Source organism: Cataglyphis hispanica, chromosome 2, assembly GCF_021464435.1.
Source record: "Cataglyphis hispanica isolate Lineage 1 chromosome 2, ULB_Chis1_1.0, whole genome shotgun sequence".
NCBI classification, from domain to species: domain Eukaryota; kingdom Metazoa; phylum Arthropoda; class Insecta; order Hymenoptera; family Formicidae; genus Cataglyphis; species Cataglyphis hispanica.
The window spans coordinates 3,945,058-3,967,652 of NC_065955.1; the positions used below are offsets into that span (position 1 = coordinate 3,945,058).

At 26.2% G+C, this 22,595-nt stretch overlaps 6 protein-coding genes across 6 annotated transcripts; all 6 read right to left on the bottom strand.

Annotated features, from left to right (window-relative positions):
- Nucleotides 1–798: 798 nt before the first annotated feature.
- Nucleotides 799–1,770, bottom strand: LOC126859057 (uncharacterized). The gene is made up of 4 exons (XM_050609969.1): nucleotides 1,679–1,770; nucleotides 1,411–1,553; nucleotides 1,084–1,216; nucleotides 799–892 (listed from the first exon to the last, which is right to left on the bottom strand). Exons 1-4 carry the CDS (start codon nucleotides 1,751–1,753, stop codon nucleotides 842–844), a joined length of 402 nt encoding a protein of 133 aa, XP_050465926.1. The 5' UTR covers nucleotides 1,754–1,770; the 3' UTR covers nucleotides 799–841.
- A 447-nt stretch (nucleotides 1,771–2,217) lies between these two features.
- Nucleotides 2,218–4,856, bottom strand: LOC126856902 (uncharacterized). The gene is made up of 4 exons (XM_050605900.1): nucleotides 4,800–4,856; nucleotides 2,788–2,905; nucleotides 2,420–2,681; nucleotides 2,218–2,353 (listed from the first exon to the last, which is right to left on the bottom strand). Exons 1-4 carry the CDS (start codon nucleotides 4,854–4,856, stop codon nucleotides 2,218–2,220), a joined length of 573 nt encoding a protein of 190 aa, XP_050461857.1.
- A 370-nt stretch (nucleotides 4,857–5,226) lies between these two features.
- On the bottom strand, nucleotides 5,227–7,462 carry LOC126856908 (uncharacterized). The gene is made up of 8 exons (XM_050605913.1): nucleotides 7,448–7,462; nucleotides 7,165–7,282; nucleotides 6,757–7,018; nucleotides 6,395–6,508; nucleotides 6,079–6,169; nucleotides 5,849–5,994; nucleotides 5,427–5,559; nucleotides 5,227–5,347 (listed from the first exon to the last, which is right to left on the bottom strand). Exons 1-8 carry the CDS (start codon nucleotides 7,460–7,462, stop codon nucleotides 5,300–5,302), a joined length of 927 nt encoding a protein of 308 aa, XP_050461870.1. The 3' UTR covers nucleotides 5,227–5,299.
- A 2,157-nt stretch (nucleotides 7,463–9,619) lies between these two features.
- On the bottom strand, nucleotides 9,620–12,590 carry LOC126859040 (odorant receptor 13a-like). The gene is made up of 9 exons (XM_050609940.1): nucleotides 12,447–12,590; nucleotides 11,889–12,008; nucleotides 11,674–11,791; nucleotides 11,312–11,573; nucleotides 11,105–11,221; nucleotides 10,532–10,622; nucleotides 10,217–10,365; nucleotides 9,822–9,954; nucleotides 9,620–9,752 (listed from the first exon to the last, which is right to left on the bottom strand). Exons 1-9 carry the CDS (start codon nucleotides 12,588–12,590, stop codon nucleotides 9,699–9,701), a joined length of 1,188 nt encoding a protein of 395 aa, XP_050465897.1. The 3' UTR covers nucleotides 9,620–9,698.
- A 1,651-nt stretch (nucleotides 12,591–14,241) lies between these two features.
- LOC126859046 (uncharacterized) lies at nucleotides 14,242–17,177 on the bottom strand. Its single transcript, XM_050609951.1, has 6 exons — nucleotides 17,008–17,177; nucleotides 16,749–16,868; nucleotides 15,573–15,690; nucleotides 15,029–15,290; nucleotides 14,418–14,584; nucleotides 14,242–14,311 (listed from the first exon to the last, which is right to left on the bottom strand). The coding sequence occupies exons 1-6, from the start codon at nucleotides 17,149–17,151 to the stop codon at nucleotides 14,265–14,267; spliced, it is 858 nt and encodes a 285-aa protein (XP_050465908.1). The 5' UTR covers nucleotides 17,152–17,177; the 3' UTR covers nucleotides 14,242–14,264.
- A 518-nt stretch (nucleotides 17,178–17,695) lies between these two features.
- LOC126856914 (uncharacterized) lies at nucleotides 17,696–21,856 on the bottom strand. Its single transcript, XM_050605927.1, has 8 exons — nucleotides 21,614–21,856; nucleotides 21,276–21,395; nucleotides 20,932–21,064; nucleotides 20,509–20,770; nucleotides 19,105–19,195; nucleotides 18,472–18,614; nucleotides 18,002–18,137; nucleotides 17,696–17,940 (listed from the first exon to the last, which is right to left on the bottom strand). The coding sequence occupies exons 1-8, from the start codon at nucleotides 21,755–21,757 to the stop codon at nucleotides 17,887–17,889; spliced, it is 1,083 nt and encodes a 360-aa protein (XP_050461884.1). The 5' UTR covers nucleotides 21,758–21,856; the 3' UTR covers nucleotides 17,696–17,886.
- Between the last annotated feature and the right edge of the window lie 739 nt (nucleotides 21,857–22,595).

A 22,595-nucleotide genomic window follows, 5' to 3' on the forward strand; every position in this document is an offset into this window, starting at 1 on the left:
TTGTATATCACTTTTAAATATTATATTAGAGATTCAGTCCTAATAAAAGCATATCTGAGAAAAAAAGGTATTTAGTTAAAAACTGTGTGATATTTTGCATGAAATATAAGTTCATTATAACACGTATTAAAATATATATGTATTTGGCAGTTTCTGGCTTTTCACGCTTCAGAAGAACAAGTTTTTATAAGATATTAATATTTATTTTTTTATAATAAAATTATAATGTACGCATACATACACATACACATACATATACAAACATAACACATATAAAATCAAGTGATTAGCATTTTTATTCATTATCAAACACAAATTTCTAACACTGACTATTAATATTCATGTTTCTTACTTTAGTTTCAGACTCATTTTAATTAATAAACTTTTGAGTATCAATATTTGTAGTATCAGTATTTTTAAATATAACTTTATCAAACAGAAGGAAAATTGGTTTACGAAAACTTAGCAACACACAAATTAAATCTATAGATATAATGTATAGATATAAATAAAATTTATTTAGTTTATTGTATTTTAAAAATCAGTGTTATATGAAATAATCCTGTTTGTGCGACTTCAAAAAATCATTAATAATAAATTTAGCAAGTATAAATGTTTGAAATACTGTAAAATATTACATTGTATTAATTAAATTAATTACATATAGTTAATTATATGTAAGATTAATATTAAATATGCGAATATAAAAGAGATACATTACCTATATCTGAAAATTTTTTCAGTGCGCTATCACTATCTTGTGTAACAAATTTTGCTTATACATTGCATGTATACGTATATTAGTGTGACAATCTGAGAGTGACAAGTGAAAACCTTATCGCTATTGTAGAGAATAAATTACTGTCAAGTAAGACAGAGATTTGGTAAAAAGCTATAAAATTTAATATTGTTTTTATATTTTTGTTTTTAAAGTTGGACTAAATTACTTCTGTCTAGTTAATGCAAATTATGCAAAATCATATAAACAAATTTCAACATCTGATTTTCGTAATTTTTATTTTCGAATTAATTTGCAGTTTTTTTTTTTTACTTCCTTATTATACAATGTATTATATATATTACCGTGGAAAAACCTTCCAGCGATGCTACAAACATGTCGCAAACAACTAATTGAAAACTTTTTATCATCCTTTGCATTAAAAACAGTAACATCTTTTGTGATGATAATGGAGCAGTGTACCACGATACATCATATCTGAAGAATTGAAAAAATCTTAATGTTAAATATTTATTCAAAAAATATAATATAAAATTTGCTACATTTATATATAAAAATTTAATAACTTCAACACATAGCGTAACATCATTGACTTTATGTGTTATCATATTTTTTCAATTCTTGTTTTCATTAAATTCCATATTCTGATTAAAATTTTCCAATGTACTCACATTGCGTTAAAAATTTCAACACTATGATCGATTATTTCTTGTCCGAAATAATTGCCCAGGAACATATAAATAAAATGACCAAATATAATTGCAACACTTGAAAAGAGTTCTTTTCTATTTTTTATAGTAGACGGTTGAAAAAGCTGCAATGTATTATTGCACATTACAATGATACGCTTGATGTATGATTCTTTAGTTTGTTTGACGTATACAATAAAGTTTCCTCAAGTAACTAATAATTATAAGTCATTATATATATTACACTTACATGATATAAATTAATGCTCAATGAAGCAACACCAATAATAATTAAAATAGCAAATGCAATCGTAAAAGTTGACATTAAGAAATCGAAAAATCTTAAAAAACATACAATCTTTCTATATCAATGGAAAATAATTTTATGATATATAAGAGAAAAATTTATTGATATTTGATAAATAGAAAAAATATTAAAATATATATTTCGAAAGAAACATATCTCTACAATTATTTTCAAAAATACGACAAAAGAATGTTTTGTGAAACTTGTAATATTCATTTAAAAAAGTCACCTTTATATTATAATAAAAAAATCACGTGTTTGTTTACGACCTGTTCAATTTTCGATGAAAGAAAACGGCTGTGTACTTTCTTACATTTTTCTCTTATATTCAATGACTGACATATAAAGAATTCGATAAGCAAATACGCGATTATAAGATGTGATACTTAATCCATGTTGTAAATATCCAAATAAACATCAGTCTACAGTTATATTGTACTTTCGGTTATTTTTTGCATCTTGTAATGTGTATTGTTAAAGTTTCAATCCATTACACACTTTATAATTCTTCGATGTAAATCTACGGCGTGAATTATTCTATCGCATATTATTCGTTCGCTCCGAAAATTAGAATGTTTTAGCATCATATTCTTTCCCAATACATGTTGTATTCGAAATCTATTAATTTTTTTTTCATTATGAATTATACATTAATATAATAGAGTGATCCTAGATTTTTCTCACCTAACAATCTTTAACATCCCACAACCATGTTGTACGTAAGCCATACTTATCGTTCCGGTAGCAAGAATCGTGATAAATCCTGCGATACATGCAATAATCTCGTGTAACACCATAAAAAGGAAATATTTTTCGGAATCGACAAAATATTCTGCCTGCACGTGCATGTTACGTGGTCGAGTTTCGTTCAACGGCATAAGAATATCGAATATAATAGGCGAAAATTCAATAAAGATAAAGACAATCAAGGAGATACAGACGAATACTATAAAATGTTAAAAAATAATGTAATCTTTTAGATAAGCTTTTTATATAAATTTTAAATCAAATAATTTACAACAAAAAGTCATAAATATCTTTCCTTTGCTTACGCGTAAGAAAGATCGTATAAACATTTATTCTATGAGCATATTTCTCAATTATCTCGATTTCCTTCTTGTCATTTAATATGTTCCAGTCACTTTGTACTTTATCCATCATTAACTTGATCTATATAATATTTATTAAAATTTATTCTTTGGAATAATATGTAGGAGAATGTAATACATTATGTACACATATATTGTTAAATAGTAATTAAATAATATAATCAATTTTTTATATTTGATACATTGATGAATGCAAATTGTTATAATTTATTTAATAAACTTCTAACAGTTTTATTTTAATATTTTTAGAAAAAAAATATATCTGTATAACATAATAGAGCAATATAAAAAAAGTTTAATATTATTGTATTATTAATTATAGAGTTTTTCAAAGATTTTAATTATATACATAATTAAGAAAGAATTTAAATCATCACTTTTATTACTTAAAAATACACTAATTAATTAAAAAAAAATAATTTCTTTGTTATAAGAGAATTAAATAAATGTGTGTAATACTAACTTACTTTTTCAGCATTAAAATAATAAGCATAGTATTTGACGATATACATAAGAGTAGGAAACATATGAGAGAGAACGCTGAGAATTAGATCCATATTACATTCTGAAGTTATCAATGCACAAAACTGCAAATAATAATTTTCAATAGATTCATAAAACAATTCGTAATAGATTCAGATATAGAAATTTTATTTTTTTTTTTGCGTGTATTACTTATACTAAAATAAAGAAATTTTGTATAAAGAAGATAGAAATACTTGGACAAATAAAAAGGAGAAGCATAGAACAAAGAAGATTATAGGCTCAAGTTTTATACGCCCTGTTGTCTTAGATGGCCATAAGCCGAGACCATTCAAAAGAATTTTGTTGAGCTTATAATATCGTTCACCAATGAACTCCATCTCGCAGTCTGATGAAAACCTGACTACATTCATATAATAAAGATTCTTCCTCGCTCTTCTTTTTTTCCGAATGTTTTAGAAGCAATTTATTCTATTGTCTTATAACAATATATTCTATAGCCTTATAGCAATATATTCTATAACCTTTTTTCAAGAAACAATGTCAAAATAATTGATATAAGAGACATAAAAATTAAATAATTTTCTAAATTGACGTCGTTGGAGAAAATAAACGCGAAAATAAATTGTCGGTAATCGTACGTAATTGTACGTAATCATACATTTTCTTTAATATTTAAATTTGCGGAGGTGATGTTTGTTTTTCTCTCACGTAAAGTGACGCAGGCGCAGCTAGTGGTTGTAATTCTTCAATTTATCTCAATCCTTCGTAAAGTGAAGTACCCTAGTTCTCATTTTTTAAATATTCTTTAAATACGTAATATTTTGATAATATTTCTTCAAGAGAAATCTAATAACATTTGTTTATAAATGGATAGAATCGCAATCTTTTTAATGATTTCTAATAATATAAGAAATAATTCTTTATCTCTCATTTTTAATTTACATCTTAATAAAGCATAATTTTTCATTTACATCTTAATAAATATAAATCTATTCTAAAGATATGCAAAATCTTATGTGTCTGTAATTTTTATATATGTATAACATATTATGCACTGTTTTTATAGTACATTATATCAATACAATAATTAGATAATTCAATAATTTAATATGTTCAAATAAATCATTTGTTATCTCTCTATTTAAGCGATTTAAATATTAATGCTATATAAACTGCTACAGAGAATTTAATTGTTTAATGTACATTTCATATATAGTAATATATTTTGTTTATTTTATTTTATTAATATTAATAAAACTGCTCGCTCTCTTTTCTTCTTTTTCTCTTCATGATGTACATACGATATTAGGATAACGTAATAATATCGACTAAGCTTCAAATGAATGGCGTTAATTACATCTATTATATCAAAACAGAGCTACTGTTGATCGCTTTCGCGTTAAATTTATGCAAATTAGTTACAATTTTCTTTATGATGCTGCACACTATCAATGCGCAGAATAAATTACCATGAAGTAAGACAGCGACAAGCAAGTAAGCTGCAACATAAAGTGTTCACCTCGCATCGTTGCTCAAAGTTATATCGGATTATCAGTGTATTTACACTACTTCGCCTGATGTAATAAATATACTGCTGGAAGATGCCGCTTTTTCACGCTTTTCAACATCGCGAGCACTACATATATACGCATACAAGATGCAGTACGCACGATATATATATATATATATATATATATATATATATATATATATATATACATATATACATATATCCACGAGCAAATTTAGATAAAGATAATCAATAATAAGCATTAAAACGTTCACTAGCAACTTATCTATTTGATTTATAATATTTATAAATTAATACGATTTTTTTTAAAGATTTGCATTTATTATTATTATTGTTTCATAAACGAAATATGCCTTAAAGGCTATAAAGTATTTGATTTAAGGCATGTGCTGTGTATTGTGCATATAACTAACATGCGTCTATAAATCTTCTGTCTGATTAAACGGAACGAATTACTGTAAAATATGAGATCGACATACTGGTAATCTGAAATAAGAGACTTATTTTGTGTATATATGTGAGAGAGAATAAATCAAATTCGCAACAAGTTAAAGTGGCTGATTACCGTCGCAAAACCTTCCAACGATGGAACAAATAAACCCCCCACGGACATGGTACTACCTTTGATGCTTTGTTGCATCATGAACAATAATAACTTTTGCGCGTGTGGAGGAGCGACATACCATTGGGAAACATATCTATAAACGAATAGTTTTCACATAGTTATTAAAATACGTAAGTGAACTAATTTGTATGTTAAAACTGGAGAGCTCACATCGCATACTCTTTTAATTTTAACTTTAATTTTTATTTTTAAATCGCTAAAAATAGTATTTTTATCTTCCAATCATATAACAAAAAATTATTTTTAGAATATTTATGATGACACACATCACAAATCTTTACATCGTTATCAGAGTGCATCTGAAATTAATTTAATATTTGACAACCAAAGGGAGATTATGGATTATTTGATAAAATACTCACGTTCTGCGAAATACATCTGTGCTATGATCTATTAATCTTTGGCCGGTGTAGTTGCCCAAAAATATATAATAAATATGACCAAAAACGAATAACGCTGCGATAATACATTCTTCTACATCGTCTAGATATTGTGTGATTAAAAAGAGCTGTGATAGAAATCCAAAACTGTAGTTTATAGTTTATACAATCATAATTGGATTTCTACAAATTATGTAGGACAAGAAACTTACGCGGACTAAATTAACAGTTAAAGAAATAATTCCCAAGCAAACTAGAAAAAAATATGAAGTAGCAAAACCGGATCTTAAACATTCGGTAAATCTTGAACAAACAAACACTTTAAGAATATAAACTATATTGACTTTTTAATAATACGTATATATTGATTCATAAAAATAATTTATATTTTTAGCTCTTATTCCTTGATAGTTGAAATTAATATTAATTGCAATATATGAGATACATTTAATTAGTTAAATATATGTTTGCAAAAATAATATAAATTAAAAAATTTGATGGCAAAACAAATACAAATGAGATACCAACTTGATAGCTCTGTTGTGAATATTTATAGCACTTATAATTTTTGTACAATATGAGCAATTTTTTTGCGATATATTTAAACTCAATATTTCGTCAAATGCATGTTCAATTCTGTAACTAATTATAAGAATCATGTCACATAACCAATTATTTTCTATCGTATAAAAATTAAATTAAGTTAATCTTACGTCTAATGTAGAAATATATTGCAAAATGACAAATATTATAATAAATAAAACCACTTTAAAACGTTCTTATTATTTAATTTTTGATTAATGCATATATAATATTGAATATAAAAACAATCTTGCCGTAAAAAAATAATTTAATACAATTCAATTAATTTAATTTTATTCAATATTTACCTGGCGATTTCAAACATTCCTATAGCATGCTGGATGTACGCCGCGAATAAAGACTCGGTGGAAATCATAGTGGTGAATCCTATGAGAGCTATTATGTTAATATGCAATAAAATTGGAAGATAGTATTCCTGTTGGTCAGCAAAATATTCTGCAGTTAATTGTATGTTATGTAACCGTGATTCGTTCCGTGGTGCTACGATGTCAAGAAAATCTGGCGTAAATTGAATCAATATATAAACAAACAAAGCAGAATATGCAGCCACTAAAAGAGTACGAAAAAATAATTTTTTCGTAATCAACTATATACGCATATACATATACATATCTTAAATGATTAAATAATGGTTGAATAAATGCGCTCAGCAAATATTAAGTACAAATGCCACAAGTAACAAAATTATTTCTCACGTGCGAAGAATATCGTATATAGTCGTCCAAAATCGGAATATTTTTTTATAATTTCAAGCTCGACCTCGGTTTTTAATAAATTCCAATCACTTATAACATTTTTCATGAGATCCTTCACCTATTTTTCAAACTGTATTAATTTAATCAAATATATGTATGTGTGTGTGTGCGCGCGCACGCGCAAAATGTTAGCATTTATAGCGGAGATGAAAGATATACTATGCAAACTATTTTGTTTTGTAACTATTTGGTGAGTTTTAATATATAACTAGTATTGGCTTACTATTTCGGTACCCATGCAAAAAGAAACATATTTTAAAACAAACACCACACAAGGTGTTGCGAATGACAAAACCTTGAGTAGGAGATCCAAACTGTACTCAGTTGTAACAAATTTCATGAACTGAAAATAAGTTTTGTTCACTTCAAATTGAATAAAATTATTAATTTGTGTGTGTGTGCGCGCACATGATTATTTGAAGAAAGAGAGAAAAAATGTTGCTACTAATAAAACAAAAACAAAAAAAATAAATAAATAAATAAATAGAATTGATATTTATATACATGATTTAAGTATAATTAATTTTTATAAATGTTTTCTATTTAAATTATATTAATCATACATTTAAAAATAATACTTAAATTTAATTGTAAGTTGTAAAATATATTGCTTATTATTTAATAATAACTATTATTAATTTTATATTAAATAGAATAGAAAATATTTTATATTGATAAATATATTTTATTACAATAATTTTTATGCCCATTTAATCATATTTTTTATACATTTTGCTTATATTATTTCAACTTTTTAATTATTTGTTAGATATTAATAAAATTATTTTAAAAAATGAATTACGTATTTATAGAATTATATATTTGTTCTACAAGCTTTACTGATTTTAATTAATTAATATCTATCATATAATAAAGTTAAGAAATATATAATACAAACAATAAACTTAAATACCATAATTATTTACATGTATTACATATAAAAATTATTTACCTGTATTATGATAGAGGACACAAGAATAATGGAAGAAATAATAATTTGAATTTTCTTCATCCTAGAATTCTGATATGGCCATAAACCAACCGAGGACAAGAGGATTCGATATATATTGTAATAGCGACGTCCTATAAAGTTCATATTCGTTCAAACGAAATCGTCGAAATATATTTATTCAATCGCCATTCTCTATGAGTTTTGATCATTCTTAACCTATTGTGTTATTTATTGTTTTAATTTTTAAAGGTTGCTATAGGATTGCAGTTATTATTCGACTATATTTCTCTGCTCTATTAAAAAGAGATATAACATTTTTGTCCTCTTATTTTCTCGAGTTTCCTTAGCATGTAAGTCCACTGTGAAACAAATCAAGCAATCATCTAATTACGTATTCCATAGTCTAAAGTGTTCAACATAGCGATATTTTTTTCCCCCTTTAAACTAACGCAAGCGCAGTAGCAAGCAAAACGTCTATGCCGTTCATACACGTCACATTCACGTTTAATTCGTCTTCAGAGCAGCATCATTTCTTATAACTTCTTTTATCTGCAAGACTTTACAAAATCATTGATGATCATGTAAAACAAAGCAAAGTGCGCTTTATTCGTTTCGAAAAAAGAGATATACATATACGTGTGTAATCATTTTTACTATAATCGCACAATTAACAATTGTATAAATATTAATTTTCTTTATAAGTTAATATATATAAGTGAGAAGGATTCCACAATTACCGCATATTTCTGTAAATTAATTAAAATATTCTGATACAAAGATTTTTTTAATTATAAACAATTAAAGTCGATATCGCAGAAAATTCGCGCGTTTAACTCTGTCAGCTGATTTTCAGAGTTCAGGTTGTATTGATTTTCACCGTTTAATTTTATCTTCTATTTCTTATATGTAGATTTTCGAAGTAATAGTTGATTATGATATATGTCTGTAGACTCTATTGCAATCAGCTAATATTGACAATATAATTATCAATATATTTTTACACGCAAAAGTACTTAATTTTTCCTTTAAATAATAGCTGAAATAAATTATCAATTCTCCATCTATTCCATGTAAAAAGAATTATTAAGTTTAATATTTATTTTAAGAATCAAATGTATCTCTCTTTTGATTTCGGTCAGAAAATTTGCAAAAATTAATTCAATAATTAAAAACAAATTAATTCATTAATTTAAAAACAATGGTAGCCCTCAAAACTTTATTCCATAAATAAATCAAATATAACAAAATTTTTAGTGGAGAGAAAGAAATTTTTAAATGATCCACCCGAGAATGAAATAAGGCTGGATGATGAGAAAGTGAGCACTATATATATTACTATGTAATCAGAAAAGACGCTATTTATTAATATAATAATACTTGCAAAACAACAAAGAGTCTGTCCCATTAAATGCAAATGATTTTTTTACATCCATCTCGAATTAGTTCGATTCAGTTTTGAGATAATTATCATCTCTCAAAAACACTATCGGATACTACAGTTTCTGTGTTCCTTTTACAGGTTTCATTGGTGCACGGAATAAATTACCGTGAAGTAAGATAGTGACATGCTTGCAAGCTGAAAAAATTCGTTATTTTGAGATAAGCTAAAAATAAAGTTTACTATCAAGCTGGCGAAACAAGTTACCGTAGTAAAATTTTCCAATGACACTGAGTAAATGCCGCCCATGACGAATTTACAAGAATTCATACTTTTTTGCATCATGAATAATAGTAGTTTTTGTATTTGCACAGGCGTCGTATACCACTGCGTATCATATCTAAAAGTTTTTATAATGTTCCATATATTCTGTATAATAAAAAGTTATTTTTATCGCGAGTTCAAACGCGTCTGATGGAAATATTAAATATATATTAAAAATACACTCGTTAACTTTAACAATTCATCATTATTATCTTGCAAATTTTCAATATAATTAATACATGTAATAAAGTTCTAATAAATTGCAAACCGCTTTAACGTGAAATACTACATGTAGCGTAGAAACGATGGATCGTTTAAATTTTTAAATGGATAATTACGTTTTTGTAGAAATTCCTGAACTGTTGTCTATGATTTTCTGTCCCATGTAATTACATACAAACATATAGTAAAAGTGACCGACTACAAATATTACGAATGATACTAAGCTTTCCTTTTCATCTGATATAATAACGGCAATTTGAAAAAGCTGCAATGTGACAAGAAATTAAACTTGTTTTTTAAATTCAAATTCTCTATGACTAATCTGATATCAAAGTAAATACATACAGGAAGAGTACTGTAATTAACATATATATGTTCACATGTGATTAACATACAGTGTACAAAATGTGAATTTATTATTATTTACTTACGCGGAATAAGTTGATACTCAAGGAAGCTACTCCCAGAATAATTAGAATAAAATAGGATAATGCAAATGTAGACGACACGTATTCAAAAAACCTTTAAAAATCAAGAATTTTTATAATGCGCATTTCATAGAAAATAATTTTTATAAATAATTTTATAGATTTTTATAGATATTTCAAAAACTTTATGATAAAATTCTACACAATTGGCACAAATTAATTGAAATTATAAAGATAAAAAAAATAAAACCTGGTAATAACAAAACAAAACTTAAAATGTTATAATTTATAATATTAAATTTATGAATTTCGCAATATATACACAAGATTATATAGATTTACGTTATACAAAATTAAGTTCTATTTTAATTTGTAAGATATATATGAAACAAGAATTAATAAAATATATATATATATATATGTGTGTGTGTGTGTGTGTGTGTGTGTGTGTGTGTGTGTGTATGCGAATGCGTAGTAATTAAAAAAAATAAAGTCAAATCGAATCCATAAAAGTTTATATACAATTGTGCTTTTATTTGTAGTAATACTAATACTGTCGATGTATAAGTTACCAACTCGATGGCTCTTTGGTGACTTTCTATAGCATGAATTATTTTTGTACGAATTGCGTTTTCCCTATTCAATGTAGACAATAGTGATATACTTTCATCCAAGGCATGCTTTATTCGATAACTATAACATCAAAAATGAAATAGATATAAATGTAATAGCAGGAATGATTATTTTTGGTCATTTAAGTCGCCATTATACAATCTGTCTTACCCAGTTATTTCGAACATGCCGCAAATATGATAAACATATGCAAAGAACAAAGTTTCCGTGCTTATAACAGTGATAACTCCTACGATAATCGTTAAGTTTATATGCAATAATAACGGATAAAAATATTTTTGTTGATCAAGAAAGTATTCCGCTAAATACGGAAGACTCCGTGTACGGGATTCGTTTAGCGGTGCTACGACATCGAGAATGTCCGGCAAAAGCGGCAGTAGAATGAAAACAATAGTTCCGGGATAAGCTAAGCCTGAGATCACAAAATATTTCAAATTATATTATAACTAAGAAAGTTATTGAAAAATTATTTTTATTCCATACAATTTGTGCATTTCGATCCGATTTCCTACCCGCGAATACGTATAAATGTCTTCTTCCATGCTTGGCGTATCTTTTTATTATCTCGACTTCCTGCTCATCTTTTAGTGCATTCCAATCATTTCGGATTTGTTCTATTAATTCCCTAATCTATTTAAAGTGTTACGAATATTATCAAGTATTTAGATCGTCTGTGACAATGAGTGGGCGAATCTATTTCACATGTGTGACAATTTATATAACTTACCTTTTGAGATTGTATGTAAAAAGCAAAATATTTCACAATATAAATCATGGAAGGAATAGCAAATGATAGATTAGTTAATACAAGTTCAAGATTATATTCCATTGTAAATAGTTTCAGCAACTAAAATCAATAAATTTATATGTCATCATGCTAATCAAACTCTTTCTTCTTTCATCGATCAATAGTATCAGATGCACTTTTTCATTTTAATTATAAAAAATTAATCATTTAAACATTTTACTTTTAATCCCTTAAAAATGACTAATTGATTATTTTTTTTTACCATTTTACTATAATTTTTCAAAAAATATCTTTATCCAATAATATTATTCAGAATATACTATTAATGCTCGTTTTATATTTGTATTGTTTTTTCATCAATTTCTTGCACCTAAATGAAAGAAATCGAGATGCGATAATGCCAAGTATGTATAAATCAAGAATGTTTTATTCAAAGTTACAGAGAAGAAAGGAGGTATATGCGTATATTGAATACGTATATATAATTATATTCTATTTATACTTATTTAGCATATAAGCTCTTTTTTAACGAAATACCTGAGTGACTGTTGAAGATATAAGCAGAAAGATACAGAAAAACGCATGGATTTGTTTAAGGAATGATTTGCTATATGGCCACAAACTAAGTGATAATAAGGAAAATCGATACAATTTATAATATCGATACCCAAGGAAATCCATCTCTCTTCAAAGTTTATCGCGCGACTGTACATAAGACGCTCCGGCATCCTTTGTTTCAGCAATATTCAGTAGAACCTGTCATTAGAGACACTTTTCTTGAAAAATTTCCCTCTACAATTTTAAACATTATCTAATTTCACAATTAATGTTCAATTGTGTAAAGACTAGAAAAAGAGTGAGAAAAATAAAGACTTCCGCAATACAATAAGAGAAGTCGCTGGGCAATTATGTAAATTATGCGATATTTTACTCTATACACCAGAACTTTTATCCAATTATTTCTCACAGTATTTTCTCCCATTTCACTTGTTACATACGCAAGCGCAGTTGCTGCATTCGATTTCGTCCGACTATTAGTCGAACTATTCGTCTTGTTTATCGTAGAGAGACATTTCATGAACTTATTCGTGAGTCATATAGAGATGGCTTTCTATTTATTGCAAACATTGACACTTACAAAATTATATATCAATATATTTAAAATATATACTCGATTATAAAACTTGGCGCACTTTGGAAATAAAAATTAAAGTGATTGAAACATTTATATAATTTAATATATAGAAAATAGCAATATATTTCGTGATGTCTCGTAATTATGTGGAATATTATAAAGACTAAGAGTTTTGAATCCGTATCGTGTGTCACAATTAAAATTTATCCCTGCACAATACACTGATTGTGACGAATTCTCATTTAGAACATCATCGTGTTGAATAAATGACCATAAAGTAAGACATGGATGTGCTCATAGTCTAGAACAAGGAGATCATCAATAGAGAAAATATCATTTGTGTGAAAAATAATGCTAAAAAGAATTACCATTGCAAAACCTTCTAACGACACAATATAGATGCCACCTACGAGTAGCATACAATTTTTCGAACTCCTTTGCATTATAAACAATATTAATTTCCGCACATGCAACGGCGTCATATACCACTTGCAATTATATCTAAAAATATTAATAATAATATACTAATATTTTTTTATATGTATATGTTTATGAAATTAGAATTATAAAAATTACAATTAAAATTATAATCATATTATAATGATACATATAACAACACAAATATATTTTTTTATTCAATAAAAAATATGTTTGTGTGCAGTGCAAATATACATTTTAAATAATAAAATATTAATATATTTATATTCAATGCAAAATAAACTGAATGTATAGTACGATACTCAATTATATTGATCATAGACTGATTTTAGTAGCTTACATTCTTGATAAAAAATTATTGCTGTGATCCAACACCTTTTGTCCCAAATAATTAACACAAAAAAAATAAAACAAATGAATACAAACATTTCCTATGGGAGTTAAAACTTCAACAAGTCCCTGTGTTATTACCGCCTAAAGAAAGGATAAAAAATGCACATGTAAAAAAAGATGTTTTGTTGAATACGCATCTGCTTATATATCATAATATCAACAAAAAATTAAACTTATATATATATTTATAAAATATGTGTGTGTGTGTATGTATGTGTATTTCATATTATTTTAAATTTATTTTATTATTAATAGCAATTATCATCATACATACACAAAAAGAATTTAGTGAAATGAGAGAATATTACTTACATGATACAGATTAACAGTTAAAGATGCCACACCGAGTAAAAGTAGAAAAAAATACATTATTACAAAAGTATCCTTCATTAATTCGAAAAACCTTTAACAATGAGAAAATGCGTTACATATGGATTCTTCAATATTTAATTTATTTCTTAGCTATGTTCGAAGTAAAATAAAATGAACATCACGAGAGATGAATCGCGGGAAAATTACCACACATGTTTAAATTTGATGAAACGTATAAATGACACTTAAATCTTGAATTATGCGATGAGAAACTACCAACTCGATGGCTCGTCTGTGAATGTCGATGGCATCGATTATTTTGGAGCAAGCTATGCAACATTTTGTAGATATCAAATTTTCTTTTTCATAATCGTCCAAAGCATGTTCTATACGATAGCTAAAATAATACATTATATAATTGAAAGATAGTTCATCATTGAATGTGACATAATTAATATTACAATTAATTGATGTATTGTAAAATTCAAAACAATTTTGAGAACGCAACTATTAATGTATATATTAATATTAAATATAAAAATATAAAATTAAATGTAAAATGTCTCAAAAATATACTACTTCCTATTGTTACAGTTTCTTTTGATAAAGTGAAACTAATCTCATAAGCAAAATTTCAATCAGAAAATACAATTTATTACATATTTTTAATTTTTAATATTAAATATGTTGCCATTAAATCTAAATTTTTCTTTTTAAAGCAAAATTAACAAAATTATTAAGAAGCAAGTTATTTGTTTAGTTATATATTTATAGCGGCAAAGTAAAAAATTCAAATACACAAAACTTGTATTAGTTTTTGTCTGGTTTCAATATTTCTTACCTAGCTATTTCAAACATCCCACATACGTGCTGTATGTATGCTACATATATAGATGTGGTAGACATTAATATAGTCAAAAGTATAAAAAGACACACGATCATATGCAGAAGAATAAGATAAAAATATTCATCGCTATTAACAAAATATTCAGATAAAATTAGCAATTGATGTGGACGAGATTGATTAAGTGGCGCCACAAGATCAAGAAGATCAGGTATAAAATGTATAAAGGCAATCAATAACGGAGAAATATAGGCAAGTACTGTAATTAATAATAGGAAATTAATATCGTTCGATGTAATAATAAGATGAAAAGTAAAATGGTAAGTAAAACAAAGATAGTAAGAGAAACAATTGAGCAAATTAAACAGAGCAATCCTAACACATGTAACCAGAAAAAACAGATATCTTAAATTATTTTCTAAAACAATTAAATTTCTAGAAAATTATGATATAAGTTCCGACAATTTAATAGTTTTCGGCTAAGTAAATTTAAAATTCATCAAGTTTTGCGAAATAGTATAATAAAGTTTTACTATCTTACGTGCAAATAGCTGTGTGTAAAATGCTCCCATATAAGCATATCTCTGAATTATTTCATATTCCATTCTACTTTTTAGTGTATTCCAGTCGTACTTTATCATATCCATCAATTTTCTCATCTATAATTGTATACAATGCATTATATTTTTATATATTATACGACGATATATTATGCTTAAAATGAGTGTGTAAAGTTGGCATTCCTATGCTACAATATTATATGTTAAGAATTTTTAGTTATATATTTAGAAAAGAAAAAGTTCTTGGTAATTTAAAAAAAAAGTTCTGTTTAAAAAGTGTCCATTATAAAAGTGAAAGTAGAATTTGAAAAATGGGAATGTCAACTTCATTTTTGACATCAAAATAAAATAGTTTTAATGTTTTTTTTTTGAATAGCTATATAGTTCCTGATACTTCTCTGCAAGAATTTTTAATTTAAACAATTTACTTCAAATATCAGAGATATTTTAGAGATCACGATTGAAAATATTGGAGTTCTGAATTACATTCGATAAGACGAAAATATAATCGCGAAAACCGCATGGTCCTAGCTATTATAGTTACCGAATTATCGAATTTTTAAAATTAATATAGTTTTATAAAAAATTTTGAAAATCAATTAATTAAATGAGTTTTGAGATCAAAAATGTATTTGTCTTATCGAACGTAATTCAGAACTTCAATATTTTAAATCAAAACTCATAATTTTCAAAATTTTTCATTTAAACTCTTAACAAAACTATATATCATATTATCAGGTATCACATTATATAGACTTCACACATCCGCTTAACAATTAGATTAAGGATTCGTTTATTTTATGTTACGCATATCACTTTATTTGCTTAAAGAAAATGTATTATATATTTTTTTTATTTCAATATATATATTTGTTTTATAATATTAAAAAAAATAAAAAATAAAATTTTTTTATAATGACATAATTATATTACTTCATAATTTTACTTTATAAGTTTCATTATTCATTACTGTGTAGAGATATATATAAATTCTCATTCTCTTTCTCTTACTCATTATAAATAGATTAATATAGTTTGTTATACAATCTCTATAATGTATTTTATAATAATTTTATATTTATGATTTTCTAAAAACTTAACAAGTTTACGAGTAGATTAAAGATATATTAAAAATAATATTACAAACAATGACTTACCGATTCTATTTTTACGCAACACGTAACATATTTTAGAATGCCAATCAAACAAGGAAGCGTGTACGTTAAAATTTGAAGGAAAAGATCCAAGTTGTATTCGAATGTTGTAAATGTGAGTAACTAGAATTATGTTCCTCTATATAAGATATATAATATCTTATGCAATAAATAAAAGAAAGTAAAATAAAAAAAAAAATTATAATATAACTCATATGAGTTGTTGAATTCTTTTTCATCAGAAATCAAAATGTAATGATACCTGAACTATTATCCAAGATATAACACAAGTCATACAAGAGAATCTTTGGATTCGAATAGGCCATGCCTTTTGATACGGCCATAACCCAACAAATGATAACATCATTCGATTAAGAGTATAATATCGACTACCACCGAAGTCCATCTCTGCGACACAACTGGTGATCTTTTTTTGTTAGCACGCAAGAGAGAAATAAGATGATTGCAATTGTTTCATTATGCATGATATTATTGCAATGTAATGAAAAAAATACGAAAATCGGTTATAAAGGGGAATGAAATGGATGAAATAGTAAAGGTGTGATAGTGTATTGCCGTAGGATATAGCAGTAGATAAGATAATTAAATAAATTACTCTTGGAAATATCGCGTCCTTTTCTTTTTCACATTATAAAATTTACGCATAATTTTTTTATATCTACACAAAAGAAAACGTGGCGTGAAATATGATATTTTATCAGTTGTTTTGCAGTTACTATGAGTTTATAGCAAATACTTTGAAACATCCGTGAATAAATATCTATGTTTTTTTTTTCGTTTAATAATAATAAAGAGATATTTAAATACTGATTTTTATATAGGCTCAGCTATTTTGTATTGTAATTAAAATATTCATATTGCGATTTAATATAATTTATCGAAATTAAAAAGTTGGAACGTGTCTCGTTACAATAGTCGTATCTATTAATTTATATTTATATTCTAGCTATTAATAATTTATATTCTAACTAAATAATTAGATGTTTTGATTAAGTGTGTCAAATACAATTTAACATAGCATTGTTCAAACTTGTAAAAATTCGGTTTGAAATCAGTTTACAATAAATAGTGTAAATTTCTGATGTCATTGCTATCGTATCTCCTTTCGTCATTGACTGCATCACATCCGGAATGAGTACAACACCGTAAAGTAAGACACTGATAGACTAACAATCTGAAAAATAGTATTCATCATTCTTTTCCTATTATGATATGATTTGTTACAAAGTTGTTACCGAAGCAAAATCTTCCATCGATGCTATTAATATACTGCTAAATACATTAAACGTAAAAATCTTCGTTGACCTTTGCATTATAATAAGTATTAATTTTCGAATACGTAGAGGAGCCATATACCATTGTGCGCTATATCTATAGAGTTGAATAAAAATGGATTATTTAATTATTTTGTGTATATTTTATTAATTTTATATTAATTTTCTATAGAAATATATTATAGATGTAATAATGATATTTCTTCTCAATGTAAATCTGTAATTATTAATTTCCTCCATAAATACATCATTCAATGCCAATTAATATTTTTGTAAGATATGTAAATACCATTAAAATAAAACATCGTTATTACAATTATAAAAAGCTCATATTAATATTTAATACAAACATAATTAATATTTGAGTTATGATTTATTCCTCATTTATCAATTTAACTTTAAAGTACTTCATATTTTTACAGGATACTTACGTTTCTTCAAAAATACTTTCACTATGATCGGATAGATACTGTCCAAAATAATTCACCCAAAACATGTAGCAAAAATGACATAAAACATATACACCGGATGCCAATATCTCACCGAATATATTATTCTCAAGTGCTTGGAACAACTAAAACAAATCGAAAACTGCATTTCCCGAACTGTATATAAACAGATGCATAAATGGTGTCCATGCCCATTATGTCTTTCCTTTCATGTGCATCGGTAAAGGCTGAGTGCAAGCACATTTTATGCATCCATTTGTACAATTTAATGTTTTCATATTTAATGTAATATCCCTACGTAAATCAAATTAAATTTGCATAAAATTATGGTTTAATAAGCTTCTACAAACATTTATTTTATGATGTGAATTTCTCTACATTTAACGAAAAAAAATGTTAGCACAAATTAAATAAAAAATAGTAAGTACTGATTAAATAATTCAAATAGAATTGAATTGTTTATATATATATATATATATTATTATTAATAAAAACTTATATTATAATATATATTTAATATAAAACATTCTTAAAATATTTATTTCGGCATTTTTAATACAAATATATTTCAGCGTGAGAAAAGAGAATTAGATGATTAAGGAAAATAATACTTACTCGTAACATATTGATACTTAGCGATATCACACCAACTATTACGAGAACCATATAGGATACAGCGAAACAGGAATTCATAAATTCAATAAATCTTAAATATTAAAAATAATGATGCCCAAATGTGTAACAATTCATAAAATAAAATTGCATTGTTATTCTATTTGAAAATATACATATATTAGAAAGAAATAACGATATACAGGATGTTCCAAAATTAAATGTAAAGCTTTGGGAACATGTGGAGGATCGATAGATAAGATAAAAAATCTCATAGAGATTTGCTTCTTTTTGCTTCGTAATAAAAAAAAATCGCAAAAAAAGAAAGAAAATAATTTTCACCAAAAAACTTAAAACGACACTAAAATTATTAAATTTAAGTATCAAAAAATATCATGAAATAAAAAAAGTTATAAAGCATAAAATTAAAAAAAAGAGAATGAGTTAAAATTTTCCTGAAATAAAATTAGAGAATTGTAAATAAATACGCGACAGCGCGAAATTATTGTATTTTTTTTTTTTTTTTTAATTCACTTTCTTTTCTTAATTCCATCTTTACAACTTTTATCTCATGGTACTTTTTGATAAATCTAATAACTTTAGTATTGTTTTAAGTTTCCTAGTGAAAATTTATTTTTATTTCTTTTTTTGCAATTTCCTTCCAAACAAAGCAAAAACCGAGCGAATCTCTAAAGGATGTTCTTCTTCATTTATCAATTCCTCATGGTTTCGAAGTTTTGACATTTAATTTCGGGACTAAATTACGGAATACCAAAATTATATTCGTTGAAAATCAACCATATACATATTTTCAAATTTTTGTTGATAATTTTTTTTTAAATATTATCAAGTTACGTACTGTAAAGATCGCCTATGGATTTTTACGGCATGTGATAATTTTGCGCTAATAACAGAATTATCTTTGCAATTGTCGAATGCCTGAGTTATACGATAACTGTAAATATTTAATATATCGTTTTAAATAAAATATTGTTCAAGCAGTAATAAAGTATTTTTAGAATATGTATATCTATAATACATGCATATAATACATATCTGTTGTATGTGTGTTTTGATAGAATATTATTAATCCATAAATCAAAAAATCAAAACTGTGTGTGTATATATAATTAAGAAATATTTTTAAAAATAATCATATACTTATCATAATTAAAAAAAAAACTAAATTATCATTCAGACTTAGCAAATAACATTTTTCAATTTAAGGATTAAATATAAAGAATGAGATCATCAGATCTCAATCAATATGTAAAGAATGTTTGAATATAAATAAAATATAAATATGTATCTAAGAGAAAAAAATTGTTACTCAAATGTTTTGTACAGTTATTTTTTTCCCTAGAAAGAGAATTATTAAACGCGTTTTGTTTTTGGACGGTCATTTACCTTGCAATCGCGAACAATCCACAAGCATGTTGTATAAATATCATGAACATCGTTTCAGTGGCTATAAACGTAGTCATGCCTACCATTGCAATTATTGTCATGTCAGATACTATTGCATAAAAGTATCTTTGCTCATCGATAAAGCATTCGACCGGTGTAGGTAAAAGCCGGGGACGGGGTTTGTCCATGGGCATCACAAGATTGAGAATATCGGGTATAAATAATGTTAGAATAAAAAGAGCTGTGGCTATATAAATGAGCACTGAAAGAATTAAAAAAGAGAAATAGCACTTTGCTTCGCCCACAAGTTTATTGCATTTTGAACGAATTTTTAAATTATACACATGATTAATTTCGTAAAAAGAAAAAAAAACAAAAAAAAATGGCTCATCAAAGTATGAATGCAAATGTTATCTTACTAACATCCGGAATAAAGAGTATATTGTCTCCCTCTAGAAGCATATTTTTGTATTATTGCAATCTCTTGGGTATCCGTTATGGCGATACAGTCATAACTAATTTGTTCCAACAAGAGTTTTACCCGCGATAATATAAACTACAAGTGAAAATATCTTTCCTTACGATCATTGATTGATAAAACGTCGATATTGGTATTGTCACAGGTAAAGTGATTTATTTAAAATAAAAATCCTTTTTATTCGCATATAGATCATATTCGTACTCACGATTAAAATAATAACAATAATATTTGTAAATTTTGTTGAAACGATTGTAAATCTTCACAACTTTCACAAATCTTCACTTACGTTTGCAGAATTCAGGTATACTGTGTTATACTTTATGATGAAGAGGATTAACAGAGTATTGAAAGACATCATCTCAATGAACAATTTCACACTGAACTTATGCGTGATAAAAGTCGTGTACTATAAACCAAATTATTTATGTGCATACGAACGAAAGCTGATTAGTAAGATAATATATGGAAATTTTATTTTATATGTATATACGGAATTTAAATATGCATCTCACCACACTTTTTATTTAAAATAATCACATGATGTATTGCCCCCCGCAATTAGAATAGAATAATATACGCTATAAAATGAGCAATGTAAGTTTTGTTTTACCTATTGCACTTTACCTGAAATATCAGACCTTGCACATAAACAATCGATACAAATACCGAGAGAAGCTTCCTGTATCTTGGATTCTGATAAGGCCAGAGACCCAGAGAAATCATCAAACGTCGAGTAATCCCGTAAAATCGATCGTCGTATACATCCATTCTCGTGAAGAGCTGAAATACATTTGCATGCGCGGAGGATGTCCTTATAGCGCTCCCTCCTCTTTACCCCTCTCTCAATTATTTATCCCATTACATTTAATAATTTCTCCGTATCATCTATGTATTGCCTTATCAAGATAATAGTTGGTATTATCGGATAATGGAACGAATATTTTTCAATTTCTGTGTACATACATTTAACGAAAAAAAAGGAGACATTGGAAAGACGATCGTAAGAGAGTGCTTCCAAAACACAGCATACATAAATAAATAACAATTAACTAAATTATATGTTATTCAACTTCGACAGCCGTAAGGCACAAATAATTTAAAAATATGTATTTTTATGACGCAGACGCAACGTAATTTGATGCCTATGTCACATTTCTTTGTTCATGAAGCCACCGATTGTTTTTACAAGAACAGAATTTATCACAACAGTCACTATTATTCTATCATTCTTTGACGGTCAAATGTTAGGTGCTTTCAATTTTTTGCTGAATGAGATTGTATTTTTCGACACATATGTGTGTATGTGTATGTGCGCGGATGCGGGCGCCCAAAATTTCGAATATAATTTAAAATATTCGTGATGGCAATTTCTATCACACGTGATATTAAAAAAAATAAATTTTTTAAATCTTATACAATGTATAAAAAGTAACATGACTATTAAAAAATAATCATAATTATTTTATTAAATTAAATTATCATAGATACGCCATACCTTTTTAATAAAATACAAATTTAATGTGTACATTATTTAATATGTGTACACAGATAAAAGAGATATTTAAATATTTGCTTTGCACATTTACTTTATTAGATATTTACTATA